At 45.6% G+C, this 18,909-nt stretch overlaps 1 protein-coding gene across 1 annotated transcript in view; it reads left to right on the top strand.

Moving 5' to 3' along the window:
- The window catches only part of TSPAN33 (tetraspanin 33), a 350,655-nt gene that overhangs the window by 283,434 nt on the left and 48,312 nt on the right, over positions 1–18,909 (top strand). Inside the window, exon 7 of the mRNA XM_069629578.1 lies at positions 5,898–6,059. Coding sequence (XP_069485679.1) covers positions 5,898–6,059 — 162 coding nt within the window. The remainder of the gene's footprint in view (positions 1–5,897; positions 6,060–18,909) is intronic.

Below are 18,909 nucleotides of genomic sequence, written 5' to 3' on the forward strand. Positions count from 1 at the left end.
ATCTCCACCGACCGTTGGGTGCTGGACGCCTTGGCCCGGGGCCACGCGCTCGAGTTTCAAAGAAGGTGTCCGCGCGTCCCCCCGTGGCCAGGAAAGAACTTCACGTCCCTCAACTTCTCCTGGAGGTAAAGGCGATGCTCAGTAAGGGCGCCATCGAACTCGTCCCAAAGAGGCTTCGGGGCTCCGGAGTTTACTCGAGATACTTCCTCGTGAAGAAGAAGACGGGGGGATGGCGCCCCATCCTGGACCTGCGACGTCTGAACAAGTTCATCAAGGCGCAGAAGTTCCGGATGGTCACCCTCCAGCACGTCCTGGGTCAGCTGGAGGAAGGAGACTTCCTGTCGTCGTTGGATTTGGAGGATGCCTACTTCCATATTCCCATCCTAAAGGGGCACCGAAAATTCCTCAGGTTTGTGGTCCAAGGGCGTCATTACCAGTTCAAAGCCCTCCCCTTCGGACTACGGTCGGCACCCAGGGTGTTCACCAAGTGCCTGGCACCGGTGGCGGCGCAGCTGCGCCGCGAGGGGATCCACGTCTACCCCTACCTGGACGACTGGCTCATCCGAGCCAAGACGAGGGAGCTCGCCGTGGTTCACACGGCAAGGACCGTCCAACTTCTCACGGACCTGGGATTCTCCGTGAACTACGCCAAATCCCACCTGGTACCCGCGCAAGACGCTCTGTTTCTGGGAGCGAGGCTCAACACAGTGTCCCTTCTGGCCTCCCCGTCGGAGGAGAGGACCAGGACCATCCTGGGCAAGGTGCAGCGGATGTTGGTGGCCGACGCGGCCAAGGTGAGGTCCATCAAGTCCCTCCTCGGAATGATGTCTTCCTGCATCTACCTCATTCCCATGTGCAGGCTCCGGATGCGCCCGTTGCAGGAGTTCCTGGACGCGCGCTGGATCCAAACGACGGGCAGCTTCGAGGAAAGGATCACACTCGACGAGAGTTTCCGACGAGCGATCCGGTGGTGGGGCACCCGCGCGCATCTGACGGCGGGCATGGACTTCCAGACCCCAGCCCACCAGGAGACAGTGACCACGGATGCCTCCCTGGAAGGGTGGGGAGCGCACACCGAAAATCTGCACGCAAGAGGCCTTTGGCTCCCGACGGAGAAGTCCCTACATATCAACGTCCTGGAGCTCCATGCAGTGTTTTGGGCCCTCAGGTCCTTCCTTCCGTCCCTCAAGGGCAAGGTGGTGAGGATCTTCACCGACAACACCACCACCATGTTTTACATCAGGAAACAGGGCGGAACCAGGTCCCCAGCACTGTCCAAGGAGGCGCAGGACCTGTGGCATTGGGCCGTCGCCCAAAGGATGTTTCTGGTGCCGTTTCATCTGGCAGGGATAAAAAACACCATTGCCGACTCACTCAGCAGGGAGCTGCGCTCGTGCCACGAGTGGGAGCTACGGCAGGATGTAGTGGATCGCCTCTTCCGACGGTGGGGCACACCCCAGATCGACCTGTTCGCGACGGCGACGAACTCCAAGTGCCTGAGGTTCGCCAGCAGGTTTCCCCAGGCGAGGAGCATGGGCGATGCTTTCTCGTTCCCCTGGGAAGGCCTGTTCCTCTACGCGTTCCCTCCTTTGCCACTGCTAATCCGGCTCGTCAACCAGCTCAAGAGGTCACGGTGCAGGATGATCCTCGTCGCACCTGCGTGGCCGAGGCAGATATGGTTCCCGAACCTTCTGGACTTGTCAGCGTCCCTGCCAATCAAGCTGCCGGTGGACGCGGATCTACTCTCCAGGGAAGGAGGCGCCATCCTCCACCACGACCCGAAATCGCTGAACTTGCAGGCCTGGCTCCTGCAGCGCTAGAGTTTGGAGGGTACGACATACCGGCCGACTGCAGAGAGGTTCTTGCAAAGGCCAGGGCGTCCTCGACTCTTAAATGCTACGGACACAAATGGAAGAGGTTCTCTGTCTGGTGCCACGCACAGAAGATTAACCCTCTACGGATTACGGCTCCCCAAGTGCTGCCGTACCTGCTGACGCTGGCCAAAGCTGGACTGGCAAACGTGTCCATCAAGATTCATCTTGCTGCGATCTCCCGATACACCAGAACCATGGGCCGGACGTCCTTGTGGTCTCATCGTCTGGTGAAAGAGTTCATGAAGGGACTGTTCAGATCGTTCCCGCCGGTGAAGGCTCCGGCCCCGGCGTGGGAGCTCAACGTGGTGCTGACCAAGCTCATGGGACCTCCGTTCGAGCCTCTGCACTCGGCTCCGTTGAAATTTCTGTCGTGGAAAACAGCGTTTCTTGTGGCCATCACCTCCGCACGACGAGTGGGAGAGATCCAGGCCCTTTCCTGCAAGGCCCCGTACTTGACTTTTCACGACACGAGGGTAGTGCTCAGGACGCACCCCTCCTTCATGCCCAAGGTACCGTCGGACTTCCATCTCAACGAACCCTTGGTGTTGCCTGTGTTCTTCCCGTCGCCTTCGTCGCCGGCTGAGAGGACTTTGCACTCGCTGGATGTGGCTAGAGCGCTGAAGTTCTACGTTGACCGCACAAAGTGTTTTCGGAAGACGTCACAACTCTTTGTGAACTTTGGACCTGTCAATCAGGGGAAGGCTCTCTCGAAGGCTTCCATTTCCAGATGGCTCTCCGGCTGTATCATGTACTGTCACCGGTTGGCAAACCGACCGCTGCCTGGCCGTCCGAGAGCCCATTCCACCAGAGCGATCGCAGCTACCACGGCGTTCCTATCTGGTGTGCCCCTGCTGGACATATGCAGGGCTGCTACGTGGAGGTCGACGCACACCTTCACGAAATTCTACTGCGTCGACCGGGATTCCAGGGAGGAGTCCAGGGTCGGCCAAGCAGTGCTGCGCAACCTGTTCGCCTGAGGTGAGCCTGGTGAGGAGGTAAGATGCTTAATGTTGAGTTTTATGTAATGCTTAATGTTGAGCCGTTGCCACCTCCCATGGTTGTGCATGTGTGTACTGCTATGTATTCTTTATTCATGAGCATGTGAATCCATGCCAGACCCCATGCTGGAGAAGGAACAAGTTACTTACCTGTAACTGTTGTTCTCCAGCATGGGTCTGGCATGGATTCACATGCGAACCCTCCCGCCTACCCCTCTGCGGCTCTTCACTTGGTCATACTGCCACTTCACGTGCTTACAAATCTGAAGATGGCTGCCAGAGGCGGGGCTTAGGTAGAGGGCAGTCATTGGCTGTGGTCAGTATGACGCAGAGATCAGTGATTGGTTATTACTACGAAAGACAGATCAGAAACGAAACTGATACTGGTTTTTTGTTTACCGAGGATTCCCAGCCTGACGACGGGGAATATTCATGAGCATGTGAATCCATGCCAGACCCATGCTGGAGAACAACAGTTACAGGTAAGTAACTTGTTCCTAGTTTTGGGTGAGATGTGCAGATTTAAATGCAACCTATGTCTGCAGTGACTTTGATGTCAGCTGCAGCTCTCAACAGGGCACCTGTGACCTCTGAACCTGCTCTGTGCCAATGGAGAGGAAGAGCTGCAGATCAGGGAGACCAATGCAGCAGGGCACTGGTGTACACTATTATATTGGCATGGAACTTTCTAAAGGGGAGGAGGGTCTCATTAGCAGACCACACTTTCTGAGTTTGAATTAGCTGTATCATTTTATTAGTCAATTAAAAAAAAAGGTTAGGGCTGTTACACCTTTAACAGATGGCAGTTCCTCACACAAAAAACTACAAAAGCTCTCTACCAGTCCAAAAATAGATGGACTGCCGTTTATTATAATGTATTCTATGATGCATCAATATGGGCACTGCAAGAAATACATCAATACAAACATCTACACAAATAACAGTAACTACAATTATTTAGTCAAAATGCTTGTGCTGGCGAATTGTGCTTAACTACTTTGAAATAGCTGCACTTTTATGTAATTCAAAGATTAGCAAAGTCAATAATTCTTGTTCCATTTATTGGTTATCTTGAAAACAGCCGACACGTGTTTCGACACTAGGTCATCCTCAAGGCAACTGTTTCTGAGTGCAGGTATCTCCGATTGGTGATGCTTCAATATTCTATGGTCCCAATTCATTCATTTGTGTATTGACTCAATTCTTACGACAGCTTCCACTCAATTGGTGTCTTGTACCATGCATCACTGATCGAAACGTTCTCTTAAAGTTCTCATTATCAAGTCTCAAACCTTAGTAGGTGTAAAAGAATCGTCAGGCGCGGTGCCAAGCAACCTATAGAGTGGAAGCTGTCATAAGAATTTGAGTTAATACACAAATGAATGAATTGTGACCATAGAATATTGAAACATCTTCAATCGGGGATACCTACACACAGTATCAGTTGCCTTGAGGACGACCTAGTGTCGAAACGCGTGTCGGCTGTTTTCAAGATTACCAATAAATGTCACTTTGCAAATCTTTAAATGGCATAAAAGTGCATCTATTTGAAAGTGGTTAAGTGCACAAGCATTTTGATTGTACATTTTGGAAAAAGAGGTTAAGGGGAACACCTCCCAGTGCTGACGCTGCAGTATACCACATACCAGTAGTTGAAGCTCAGCAAGCTACAGTTTTACCCCCACACTTTCTCGAATTTACAATTATTTATACACAATGACATTCACCACTCATAGACTCCAAAACACAGAGGAGCTCATGTTCAATTAGCATGTAACATAAATGAATTACGCCATTCATTCACGTTTAGGCTCATTTTCAATCATGTGTATGGCAGAGAGGAGGGGCAGAATGCCTCGTTATGCACCAGCATAAAGCAGGTGAACCCCATTGGGATGCATTGTACACCTTTCCTGCCATGCTCGTAGGGCAGGCAGCATGTACAATTACAGTAAAACATTGCCCGACATGCTAGCATGTCGGACAGTGTTTATTTGTAATTGTGTACACTGCTTACGATGCACGCATTCAAGGACTCACCTTATACCAGATTAAATTGTTAATGATAATTTGGTCATGTGTATATTACTTAACAGCAATTCCTTCTTCTGTGTGCTATTGAGTCACCAGTGCTGTCAACCAACTGTTTTTTGGAAAGTCCCCCTGGGAGAGTGCAAGTCGTCGTTATCTGGAGGCTTTAAACAAAATAACACTTTCTTTACATTTCTGCAACTGGTGTTGGAATACTAAAGTGTCCTTTCCTAGAGTAATTAAGGTGAAAGCACTTCCATGCCTCCACTGTATTAAATGTAATATTGTACCTTCAGTCCTATGACCATCTCCAAATTGTGTCCCAGGTTATCAGATATCATCCAGGGCCCCCGAGGGACTGTTGAGAGAACACGTCCAAGTGTGTACTAATACCCATTATTACCCAATGTCATGCTGTTTGACCTCAGATTGATGAAGTGCCAGATCGGATCTGTTGGGTTTGAACTTGCAAAGGGCAGGCTGGCCCATGTCTGAGGCCATTGCTTGACACAAGAGCTACTGACTTGGCATATTTGGCTGTGTGCATACTGTGCCAGTCATGGGTATGAATCTCATTTGGGATTATTGTCTCGCTTCCGCCTCTAATCTCCTGTTGCACTCCCTCATTCCACCAGCCTATTTTCCCTCTACCATTTCTCTTTCCATCATTCCCCTGCTTATTCTTTACTCACTCCCAATCATTCCTGCACTCTTCCCTGCCTTTTAAACCACATTGTTTTCTCTTGCTTTCCCTCATGCTCTCTCTCATTATGCCTCTCCTGTCCTTTTTCTCTCATATCTTTCCCTCTCTGCCTCACTCACACTCCTTTTCGCTTCTCATTCCATCTGTACCTTTCTCCATTTTCTCACCTTCTTTCTCCCTACTCCGCTCTTCCCAGTCGTCTCCCCTTCTTACCTTTTCTATCGTTACCTATTACTGCTTGATCCATTTGTCTCCTTTCTCTTTCTCCCCTTCCTCTTTCCCATTCCATAGTCTGTCATCAACACCATGTGTGGGCAGGGCATGCAGGCGCTTGACTACCTGGAAGCGGGGCAGTACATCCACACCAGCGGCTGCATCGACCGACTAGTCAACTGGCTTCACACCAACCTCTTCCTGCTGGGCGGGATTGCGCTTGGTCTGGCCATCCCACAGGTAATGAAGCCCTAACTTTATGCAGGTTCAGTAGGTTTTCTCTTGGACAACATGTCATTGCAGCTATTGTGAAGAACTCAGAATGGTTTCAGCCGGGGGGCAAGGCCAAGAAGTGTTCTGTTTTTGGTCTTTACGCTGTCCTGTCCCAGCAGCATCCAGACTTACCGATGTGGAATCCTTTTCACCATCTACTTCTGGCTTGGACAACGTAAGCCCAGGCGGTACCAGTACCTCCCATCTGGGGCATGAATGTGGGTGGTGTAGGCATACACAATACAAATATGCTTCCATGCAGATGTAATATTATCACAAAGTAATTACAACTTCCTGTGTGCTGCTTGCATTGACTCTCGCTCACACCAGAATGTTCTGGATTACATGTATTCAAGCAGATGCAAGCACTACCACCCCTTCTCCCTTCTCCTCCTAATGTACATCTCCTTATTGTGACCTGTTTGCATTTCACCCACCCCTCACCACCTTCTCCATTCTTCTTCCTACCACAGGTCTGGAAACTCTGGTGTAGGCACAATCCGTGATTTTCTGTTACGACTCTGCACCAGGACACCCCTACAGTAATAATTGTCACAGTATCCATCATTATTCATATCCAGAGTAGAGTGCTCAGCTAATCAGGTGGCCAGGGATGGGAGTAGAATCTGTCGGAGACCATTCATGTTCTGCATCACCGCCACCTTGCACCCTCCACCCCCATTCTCCTTAACCCTCCTGACTTACCTGCTCATCCCACTGCCACTCCCCCCGGCCACCCACTCTCCGTCCACACCACCATAGAACTAGAAAAGAGACCATTTTCCATTGTGACTGCCATCTTTTTTTTTTAAAAAAATCTTTTTTTTATGTTGACTGAGCATGCGCACTACATGCAAAGCCCATCTCCTGTCAAGAAAAATACTTTAAAACTGTTTGCTCCCCAGAATACAAATTGCAGTCATTCCCTTATTCGGGGGCTTACAAGGCTGGTAACGCCCATCAGCCCTCTCTGAGGTTTGGGCTGATGGGCTGTTACCGATTCTGTACACCCCAAACTCTGGGGGTGAGAAATACTTTTGTTGCCTCAAATCAAACCCTATAATATGAGCTACCATCGGGCCACCATCATTTTCAACCCCTCTCAATTCCCATCCTTAAGGTAGCATTCAGAGAGTTTCTGAAGCAGGGGTCGGCAACCATTGACTCTCCAGATCTTTATTACAACTCCCTTCAGCCCTATCTAGCATAGTCAATAGTAAAGGATCATGGGAGTTGTACACCCAAACATTTGGAAAGCTTCTGCTTGTAGACACCTGTTCTGGAGAATAGCTCTGTTAAAATCCAAGGAGAACTGCAAGTGTCTTTTGTTCCTCTCCAGAAAGGATTATCTGATCCAGGGTTAGGCTACTGACTGTCTCCTCTTTGCATTTACTCCAGTACCTGTAAGGTGCAGTAGCCAATAGATATGTGAAAGGAGGGACACTTAACCATAGGACCATTTTCAGCAGCCAGAGCATGGGGTGGCTAGTTCTAGGCCTCCACTTTGCCAATGAAGCCTCTGGGAGATTGTTATTTTAAGGGTTTACAATGTTCTACTCAAAAGATAGACCAGCCTCTCTAAATTATTAGCCATGGTAAGCAATCTGGCTTCACTCAAGAGAGGTAAGAATGCTGAAGGGTAGGTATAGAGAGGTTCCCAATAGACACACCAAAGGTTCTTTGTGATATTTCAGAGAATTAATGAAGGCTGGACCAAAGAAAAACATATTCTTTTGTATTTGGAATGTTCACTATTTCAGAGGGGTTCATTCCCCCTGAACTGCCCTGGCCTCCCCGGCCACTCCTTGCCAAATACATCCCTACTCAACCCCCCTCACAGACATACACACACTTACATGCCCACCCACCCCCTCCCTTCCACGCACCAAATACTCCCCCCTCAACCCTCCCACGCAAACACATTTAAACTTACCTTCTCCCCTGCCTGCTACCACTGTAAGATCAAGCAAATATCGAGGCTTGGTACCACCAAAAATTAGATCCGCCAGTCACGAAGTCAAAGATTTATTCTGTACAGATTCAAATATCAAAGCAGATAGCTATCTGGTTCACAGCACCTCGCAGTGCGTACCAGAAACACTGTGAGGGGAGTGATTCCTGGTCATCACAAAGCATGTAGTATTTATACATAGTCCTGGTCATAGCTCAGCCCATCTCCAAACTAATAGGTTACAAATGTGGGTTCATGCCCAGTTCACATGGCAAATACAACAATATTGTCTTTACGTACTTCAAGTGTTTTCCAGTCTTCAAAATACAATGGTTACAACTTTGTTCTGTCTGGTCATGTTGGTTATCCTGCTTAGGCGGATCCTAGTTTCAAGAAACAAATTCAATAGCTTATTGTTAAGGTACACAGTTCTAGTTTGTCTAACATTCAGTTCTTATGTTTGAATATGGCTGAGGCTATTGATACAGAAAACACTTTAAATTGAAGTTCACTTTAGCTCCAAGGTTCCTTAAACATACTGACAAACTTTGTTGCCGTCAGCTGTGTGGATCTCTAGCTTTCTAAAGTAAAATTCTATTTCCAGAAATGTACAACAGGATTCCTTCAAAAACATGCAGCATTAGTTTACATTCATTGTATTACATTTTTGTGGGAGGATGGGTTTTGTAAACATATATAACACTTTGAATGAGAGTTTGTTCTGACTACAAGGTCTTGTTTGCACAGGACAAATAGTTTGCTCTGCCAACCCTATGGTTGACATAGGCTCAAAGGTCGATTCTGCTGTAGCAGCTGAAAACATAGCTAATCATTACAGAAGAGTGAGCAGAAGTTAAAACCAAGATGGAGGACTTTTTCCAAGATGGAGGACTTTTTCCAAGATGGCGCTTGAAGTCAATTCTAATTCAGAACTTTGCAACGCGGTTTTCCCCATGGAGCAACTAGGCTTAGGCCAACATAAATCAAAAGGAGGCATAATATGATTTCCGTTTAACACCACTCCCTTCCATGCCACAAACATTCCCCCTCAACATGAACACAAACACACACGCTTACGTGATGCACCCATGACCTTCGGTCTTCTGAGCCAGTCCGGCTTCCCCCTGTCTGCCCCTTTGCGCCCTTGTGTGCTTAGAGGGGTATGACAGTTTGATTTAAAAGACTGCTCTGTGCAGTCTCACAGCAGTCTTTCTAAATAGACTTTTTTTTGTTTCCGCATAAATTAAAAAGACATTTTCACTGTGAATGACAACAAGAGTATATTACACAGATCTACTGAAAAATAGATTCTCTTAAATAAAGGGTTACAGATCAAGTGTATGTCAATCAAATATGAGTTGTATACAGTAGGGTAGTACATATAAAAACAGTAAACTGGGCCTACAGAGACCCTTCTCCCACCTAAGCTAAATGTCTGACCTATACCGGGTGGTAAACTCAGTACTTTATTAAGGTTTATTAATGAAGGGAAAAAGGGGGTCCTTGTACACAAGCAACACACATTACTGAGGCGTCGTTTGCTACCAGTGGGCTTTGACCTGATGAAACTCGACAGTGCACCTACACTGATCCAGGAAGTCTCGAACCAAAGCCTCACAATAGCGGGGAACAGAGCTGAAAGGCGGAAGGGGTTTGCCCAACACCAAGATCCTAAGAAAGTCAATCATCCTACAGTGACCATTACAGTGGAAAGCCACAGGATGGAGATGGAAAGAAAAAACAACATAACCACAGAGACCCAGAAGGCAGAAGATGAAAATTGGAAATGGCTGGAAGGGATCCTGGCGGACAGTATCATAATGCCACGAACCATCCGCCCCGAATGACTTTACATTTGACAGCTGGAACACCAGAGGATTTGCCCATCTGTTTAGTCAAGTAGAAACTACACTTTGAAACCTTTAACATGATTTGCATCCAGGAAACATGGTTGCAGCACACTCCCATACTATAGAAGACTATTTTTAACGAAACAACATGCCCGAAGTGGTGAAATCCACAGTCTGGGAAGCCTTTAAAGCGGTAATGCGGGGGAAGGTGATCGCACTCAAAGTACAGAAGGACAGACACCCCCGGAATTGGGAAGAAGGACTACAAAACAACCTAGCGAAGATAAAAGAGGAAATGACAAACAATCACACCCTAAAATTGAAGATAGCCTACAGACACATACAGGGACAGTTGGAATCCATCCGAACCAAAAGAGCAGAGAACCAACTGCTACATTTGAAACATTGGTATGCAATGAAAGCAAATAAAGTGGACAAACTCCTGGCAAGACAATTGAAAGGCAAGCAACAGAGGCAAACAGTGAAGGCTCTGAGAGACAATTCCGATCAGTTGAGAACACAGTTGAAAAACATAAAAGAAATATTTAGAGAATACTACCAAAGACTGTACACATCGGATAAACCAAAGGAAGAGGAACAGACAAAATACCTAAGAGATATAAAACTCCCAAGCATAACACCAGAGGAGAAATCACTACTCGAAGAACCAATCACGACGGAGGAAGTAACAAAGGCGATAAAAAGAGACCTACCGAAAAACAATGCCACGGGACCGGAAGGCTATACAGCCGCATTCTATAAAACCTACGAGGGATCTCTTACTCCAGTCCTTGCAGATCTCCTCAACACCTTCAAGGACACACCCAACATCACAAGCTCTATGAATGAAGCAAACATTCTAGTCTTCCACAAGAAAGGGAAGAACCCGGAGAATCCAAGCTCATATCGCACCATAGCTCTGATAAACCTAGATGCCAAACTGTTTACCAAAATACTAGCCAACAGACTTAGCTGCTCCCCAAATTGATACATCAGGATCAGTCAGGATTCATCTCCAACAGAACAACACACAACAATATTAGACGAATTGCCCATCTGATCGAGAAGGTAGGTATTACAAACATCCCGGCAGCCTTATTGGCGATAGTTGCAGAAAAGGCTTTTGACTGAGTGGAATGGGCCATACTGTTCCGTATTCTGGAGAAAATGGGCATGGGCGAAACATTCATCAAAATGATACGGGCCAACTACAACTCACCCTCAGCCAGAATCGCGGTGAACGGGGAACTCTTAGACATGATAAGAATGAAAGAGGCACAAAACAGGGATGTCCCCTATCCCCATTCTTATACGCAATATTCCTGGAACCACTGCTGGCGAAAATTAGAAATACACCCGATATCCATAACAATGGGAGGAGTAGCCCATAAAACAGCGGCCTATGCGGACGACATGATGAACCTGGCGGACCTGGCAGAAACACTACCCCATCTCATACAAGAAATAAAGGACTATGGAGCTATATCCGGACTAAAGATAAATAGGCAAAAATCAGAGGTAATGGTGCTGGCTGGAGACAAACAAGAAATCCATAGGCGAGCAGGGGAGCTGCAACTGCGGGTGGCAGAAGGAAGGGTAAAATACTTCGGGGTCACGCTCACCAAAACGATCAAAGGCCTATATGCAGGGAACTACATGAACCTCTTAGACAAGGTAAGAAGAGACCTGGAAAGATGGAACCCACTCTCAATTACATGGTGGGCAGAATTACCGTCATAAAAATGACAGTACTGCACGGACTACTATATTATTTTCAGGCACTCCCGACAAGAATACCACCCACATTTTTCAAAACACTAGCCAAAATGATAAACAAATACATCTGGCAGTACAAAACCCGAGACACTCCAACATTGTTCTTACAGCGCCAAAAACAATGGGAGGCATGCCACTTCCACACTTCCGTAAATATTATGAGGCAGCCCAGATGTGGGTCTTGCAAGAATGGATCCCGGACAAGTCAGCGAAGATATGCGAAGCACAGGGCAGTGGCAAAGAATCGCCTGCAGCAATTTGTGTGGACAGGTGCGGAACACAGAGACCCAAATGTCCGCATAAGCGAGATCATGAGCGCAACATTGGAAATTTGGAACAGAGCAACAAAAAAAGAAACACTGACAATGGATCCGGCCCCCTTCATGCCGATATTTGAGAACCCTGAATTCCAACCTGGCACAGAGAAAGGAGCATTCCAAAAATGGACAGAAGCAGAATGCACAAAGGTGGGGGACATGTATGAAGACCAACAGATTAGAACGTTTGCAGAATGGCGTGAACTTCTCGGCCTCACCGAAAAAGACAGATTCAAATACGAACAACTTCACCATTGACTATCCACCCCAAGGATGATACAGGCGGCAACGAGATCTCATGCCATTTGAGTCATATATTATGACACAGCGAGGTGAAAAAAAATGTGTTTTAACAATGTACAAATTCATAAACGCAGTCAGAAGAGACAAAAGAGAAGCATGGACAAAGATAATGATCCAATGGCACTACACCCCAGAAATATTACAAAAAATGTACAACACCAAACAAAATAAATATTGGCGGGGTTGCGACGTGGAGGGCAACTGGAGACACATATGGTGGGATTGCCCGAAACTGCAAGGCTTTTGGACGGAGATAAAAGCCCAAATGCAAGAGAAGTTTAAGGGAGCAGAACACCTAAAAGAAGAGGTATGGATATGCGGCATGTGGGATCCTTGAGATAGGACAATGACAAAAATACGAAAGAAGAACTTCATGGGACTCCTAACAGCCCCCTGGCTAGCAATAGCCCAAAAATGGAAACAGAAAACACCACCATCCACTCTAGAATGGCTACAGAGAGTCTGGCTTTTCATAGCAATGGAGCGCATAATATATAACATTCAAGGGGCTCGTCAAAACTTTTTATCGGACTGGGGGATAGAGCTAGAATACCTAGAAAGCGACTATATGCTGCAGTAGTGCCCACATAAAATCTGAATATTGGACATGTTTGCATAACGAGACAAAACTCTAAGGGTCTACCGTCAAAAAGACAAACACTTAACAGCCAGTGTGGGGTGGGGGGGAAGAGGGAGGGAAGGGAGGAGGGACAATGTTTAAAGTCCCACAGTTTCTGTTTATGAAAATGTAATAAAAATATATTTTTTTCAAAATGGGGAGAGAACGGTGATGTCACCCCTGGATTATCATCAGCGGTGATTTGAACATCTACTGCTTCGACCAAAATAGATTTCTCATCCAGAGTGCTGATACATCGGCTGGCCCGGCAGAAAGAAGAGGCCTGAACTGGCAAAACTACATCCCCTTGAGAAATATCGACATCATGAATGGGCACACTGAGGGCGACATTTCAGCTGAAATTACAAGGCCAGAAAAAGGGACGGCCAAATCCTGGACTATATTTTTATGCCCCGAAACATGACCTCCCTAGTAAGATTACTGGAAGTGGAAAACATGACCATGAGCGACCATAACCTGCTGAGATTAACTTGTGCACCTCTGAGTAAATACCAAAGTGACTTCCATCCAAATTCACTGGGTGTGAAGCCAGTAAGAAGTCCCTCATCTCCAAATTAAGCAACCTAAAAAAGAACTGTACAGTGCAAGTCCAGTTCTTAATGAAAAAACCTAAACAACATTATCGGAACTGGGTGCTCACACACAGGAAGAGGATGCTTCAACAAGACTCGGAAGCCATGCTGAACAAGATCATATCTAAAAACACAGCGGAAATCTGGCAGATAATCAACGCAATGCATGTCCCACAAGATGCCTTAATTACCAATGCTGTTGCAGCCAGCTCATGGGTAGACCACTTTGCCTCGCTCTTTGAGTGTAAAGAAGAGCCGAGTGTCACCATCAAACGACACTCTGTTGAGCTTTGCCTCGGAACATGAAGACATCCTAGTACTAATAACAAAGGCTAGCAACTCGAGGGCGCTGGGCCCAAATGGGATGACCAACACCATGTTAAAAAAAAAGATCCAGAGCTATGGGCTACATTCCTACATTGTCATGGAAGTCTTCAGTGGTGTTCCCCATTTACAAGAAAGGGGATAGATCAGACCCTAAGAACTATCGCCCTGTCACCTTCCTAGACGTGGCAGGCAAAATATTTGCATCTCTGATTTTGAAGGACCTGTCGCTCTGGAGTGTGTCCTCTGGCCACCAGGACAAATGGCAATCAGGATTTGTCAAGGATGTCGGTACCTCTCAACGTTTTCCTGATCAACATCTTAAAGGCCCGCACAGAGAGGAAGATAGAGATAAAGATCTATACAGCATTCATTGAGTTGGCACAAGCATTCGACGCAATAAATCTGCCAAAGCTATGGAAGAAAATTGATAAATGGGGCTGCCCCTGCAACATCAGTGAAGCACTGAACGATCTTCATTTTGGGACAACTTTAAGGGTTAGGTTGGATAAGACTGGCCTGCTCTCGTACCCAATTGCAAACGAAAAAGGCCTAAAGCCAAGGCTGCTCCTTAGCACCTGAGTTGTTCAATTTGTTTATTTCAGATGTAAGGGAAGCCTTTGCCAACACAAGATGCTTTATTCCAAAACTAGCTAACAAATCCATTGGCAGATTGCTCTACATCACACTACCAGCTGCACCTCCTCAGAGGTATTCTTCCTTTGTTCACCTTCCCCCAGAGGCTCACTGTCTCCAGAGCTCTGGTTCTCTCTAGGCTGGATTACTGCAACAGCCTCTTTCTAAATCTGCCTGCCTCTACTCTCCGACCGCAGAAACTCATCTAAAACAGGAATGTGAGACTTGTCCTTGGCCTCAAGCCCAGGGATTATATCTCTCCAGGACTAAAATCTTTGCACTGGCTCCCTGTGGCTGCGAGGATTAGGTTCAAAACCCTCTGCATTGTGCACAAGGCCTTTTGGGGCCTGGGGCTTCAATACCTTCAACTCTCTCTACCTAAATATCTTCCTTCTCAAGCCCTTCGCTCATCCACCTCCAACTCTCTCAGGGTCAGTTGCTTCTCCAAACAACGAGTTGGGGGAAGATCTCTTTCTTTGGCTAGGACCTCCCTCTGGAACAGCCTCCCGGAGTGCGCAGGAGTGTTGTTTGCGAAGATTTTGTGCCTATCAACTTTGTTTTGCTTTTGCTTGAAGCAACACTTCATAAACCCTGCCCCTGTCATGGAGCGTCGCGGAGTGCGCAGCAGTGTTGTTTGTGTTGTAGACCTGAGCTGCTGTGTCCCAAATCTGCTGCCTACACGGAAGATTTTGTGCCTATCAACTTGTTTTGCTTTTGATTGAAGCAACACTTCATAAACCCTGCCTCCATTGCGGAGCGACACTGAGTGCGCAGGAGTGTTGTTTGTGTTGCTTGGGGTGTACGGGTGTGCACAGCACGGTAATAACTTAGGAACAATGGCATGCTGTGCAGTAACAACAAAGAAAGCGCCTACGAGCAGTGGTATGATTGACGCGTCTGGAACATTGATGAATTCTTGATCTGCATCTGGTGTACTCCTGGACTTTGATGACATTGATGGGGAAGCGGCTAGCACCCATCCACTTAGCCAGTGCCAGCGACGCTTTTTGCTGGCAAGAGCAGGAGAGGCGTTGGGTAGCGACTCAAATACCACAGTAAGTCATGCTGTGTTTTGTAAAAAGATCTGTACCTCTATCACGTCTGTGACGAATTACATATTTTTAGATTGGAAAGAACAAATTGGCAGAAAAAGTCACGATCCACAGCGCTTGTAAGTATAAATTAGACAAAGAGGGTCAAGGCTGCAGGTATCTGGGTAGTGTGGATATACTGCCAGTATAATTCCACTGAGGTAAGTACAATTGAAACAAACAAGTCTCACTGCGCCAAGTATAGCAAAATAAAAATCGGGAGTCCAAGTGATTTGTATAAAAGAACAGCCTTTAAAGTCCAATGTTTAGTACAAGCAACAGCCTAACACATGTTTCGAGCCTTCCACGACTCTTCATCTGAGGCTATTATTAAACATAGGATACAATAACAAAATGGAGTCTGCAACATTCAATAATATAGTGACACCATACAGTAACATAAGCAGGACAAATAAAGTCATAGCATCCAGGGGGAAAGCAGGGGATGAATGAGCCAAAATTAAATGTATGCAATTTGCCATAGACCATACTAAAGCATTACAAAGTGTTGACTTTCTATTTTGTGAATTCTCTGCATCATTTTTTGATCATATTGAAATGGTGAAAGAGCTCCTAACATTTACTTTGAAGAATAATGTGTTTGTATTTAACAATGAGTACTTCATGCAACTAATTGGGGTGGCTATGGGTGCAAGTTTTGCACCAGCACTTGCCAGTGCTTTCATGCATTTTTTTGAACAAACAATTGTATTTGCTTGCCCTGTTTTTCTTCCATTCTTTCACTTGTGGAAACGTTACATAGATGATGTTATTCTAATTTGGACTGGTACACAAGATTTACTTTCTGAATTCGTTGTCTTCTTGAACAATAATAACTGGGGAATACAATTTACTTCCACTGCGAGCCAAACACATATTGATTTTTTTGGATCTATCAATTGATTTAACCCCTAATCGTTTAGTCAGTAAAACTTATCGTAAATCTACTTCTGTCGATTCAACATTGCATGCAGAAAGTTGTCATACAAATCATGTAAAGGCTAACATTCCGAAAGGTGAGTTCACTCGTGCTAAGAAGAATTGCTCTAATCCCAAGGATTTTGACAATGAAAGTATCACCATTAAATCACGCTTCCTTGAAAGAGGCTACCATCATAGCTGTCTCGATAAAGCATTAGCTTCAGTACGCCAGCTAAAGAGACCGGACCTGCTTGTTCCTAAAATTCATGACAAGTCTCCCGTCACTCAGAAAATTAGGTTAATCACAAGGTTCAATTCGGACAGTCACAAGATCCATAATGTGCTGAGGAAACACTGGCACCTGTTACACCTTGATTCTGACATCGTCAACTGGTTAGATCTGACTGCTAGTATAACATTTAGCAAAGGCAAATCGCTCAAAAATAAACTTTGTCCTTCATTTATGAGTATGCCCTCTCCTAAATTGACTTGGCTACATTCAGCTCAGGCCACTGGGTTTCATAAATGTGGCTTTTGCAACATGTGTAAATTTACTTTGGAAACATCACAGGTCTCCTTTGGAACTAGAGGAGATCACACAATTGATTATTTCATCAACTGTAATTCTAAATTTGTTGTGTATTGTATAATCTGTACCTGTGGTCTGAAATATAATGGGAGCACTATTCGCCCCTTGAAGATTCGCATCCGCGAGCACTTGGCTACAATTGGTCGTCAAGAGTCCAAATATCCTTTAGCCAACCACTGGCAAAAAACTCATCAACTAGACTGTAAGGATGACATACATTTTGTTGGCCTATATAAAGTGTCCTTACCTCCAAGAGGGGACAACCTAACCTTGAAATTACGACAATTGGAAGCAACACTAATCTGTAAATACTGTACTGTCTTTAATGGATTAAATTCGGACCATGAATTTGTTACTTTCCTGTAACAGCAGGCTGTCCCTATTTTTGGCTCTGCCAATTTGGTGCCACTGCCCTCACTGTATTATGGAATTTTTGTTTCTTATGTGCCTAACCTCTTATTCTTTGGCACACATTTTTATTACCCTCTTTACCCATGGGGCCATTATTTTCATTATTGTAAATTGGTCTCCTTGTGCAACCTGTACATGTTCTTTCAGCAGCGCACTCAGACAATATCCTGTCCCTCTTAATTCATGATGTTCCCTCGGTTCATTTATTCAAAATTCTCCATTTCGCTTAATGGTACTCCCTTGATTTTTTTGCGCGCGCGCATAATTACCAACTTCGCCCTCACTTTCGCTTTCCACCTACAATTTTCAATTTTTTTGTTGTTGTTTTTAAACGTATGTCCGGATGCTAATGTAACTGATGTTTCAATTATCAACTCGAACGCTAACGCAACTGCACTTGGTGCAAAAGTGAACTGTGTTCACTCTATAATACAGACATTGCAGACATTAGCGCAACGTGCTTCACAGCATTTAAACTATCCACCAAAAGGAAACAAGAATGAGAAAGAAAAAAGGATGAATATACCAAACAACTATAAATGTGACAGTGCAGCTCTAGGACAAGGAAAAATGCTAATAAAGACCAGTGAAAGCGATTGCTGTGAGCTGCACAAAGACAAAGAGACACAGACAAAGAGATTGTTAGGCCAAATAAACATTCTAAACATATTCAAAACAATACAAGTAATCAATGTGCAGATGCAAGAACAGCAGAAGGATATACTGCAAACCTGAGCTTGTCTACATTTACATGCGTAAGCCCACTAAGCAGCACTGTAAGCACAGGAAGACGCCGCTGATAGTCTTGAATAACCTAATTGCGATAAATGCCAAAATTGGAAAACAACACAACATTGAAACTGATGGTGAAGTTTCAACGGTAAGCAATGAAAAGGAACGCAAATACTGTACTCAAACTCCTGGCGAAAAAGAAGAACTCCAAGTCCCCGTTGAGGTGAAGCTCGGCTCACGACATCGAGAGTTGGCCTTGGCACCACCCTTAAAACTGAAAAGAGTGGAGTCAAGTATGGAAAACTATGTATCCCAATCAAAAAAAGACCAGTGAAAAAGGTCTCCATCAACTTCTTCTGTGAGCGACTCTCACTCATCCTCTTCATCCGACAACTCAATCATGGATCAGCCTTTAGAGAAGAATGAAAAGAAGATGACAAAGAAAAGAACAGCGCAATACCATGACAAACGACAGAGTGAAAATCCCACTGAAAAACTGGCAAGAAACCTGTCTGACTTGCTAACTAAAGAGCTGAATCCACTGATAATGGCTGCACTTACCATATCTATGTCACCATTTACAAAATTATACAAACAACTAAACGAGAATATAAAAGATCAAACCACTCTAATAGCTCTGCTTATTACAAAAATGGTAGCAACGGATCCCATCCCTAACAAGTTTCTTACATTAGATGCGAGAA

Source organism: Ambystoma mexicanum, chromosome 12 (genome assembly GCF_040938575.1).
Source record: "Ambystoma mexicanum isolate Mex_15411 chromosome 12, UKY_AmexF1_1, whole genome shotgun sequence".
In the NCBI taxonomy this organism is placed as follows: domain Eukaryota; kingdom Metazoa; phylum Chordata; class Amphibia; order Caudata; family Ambystomatidae; genus Ambystoma; species Ambystoma mexicanum.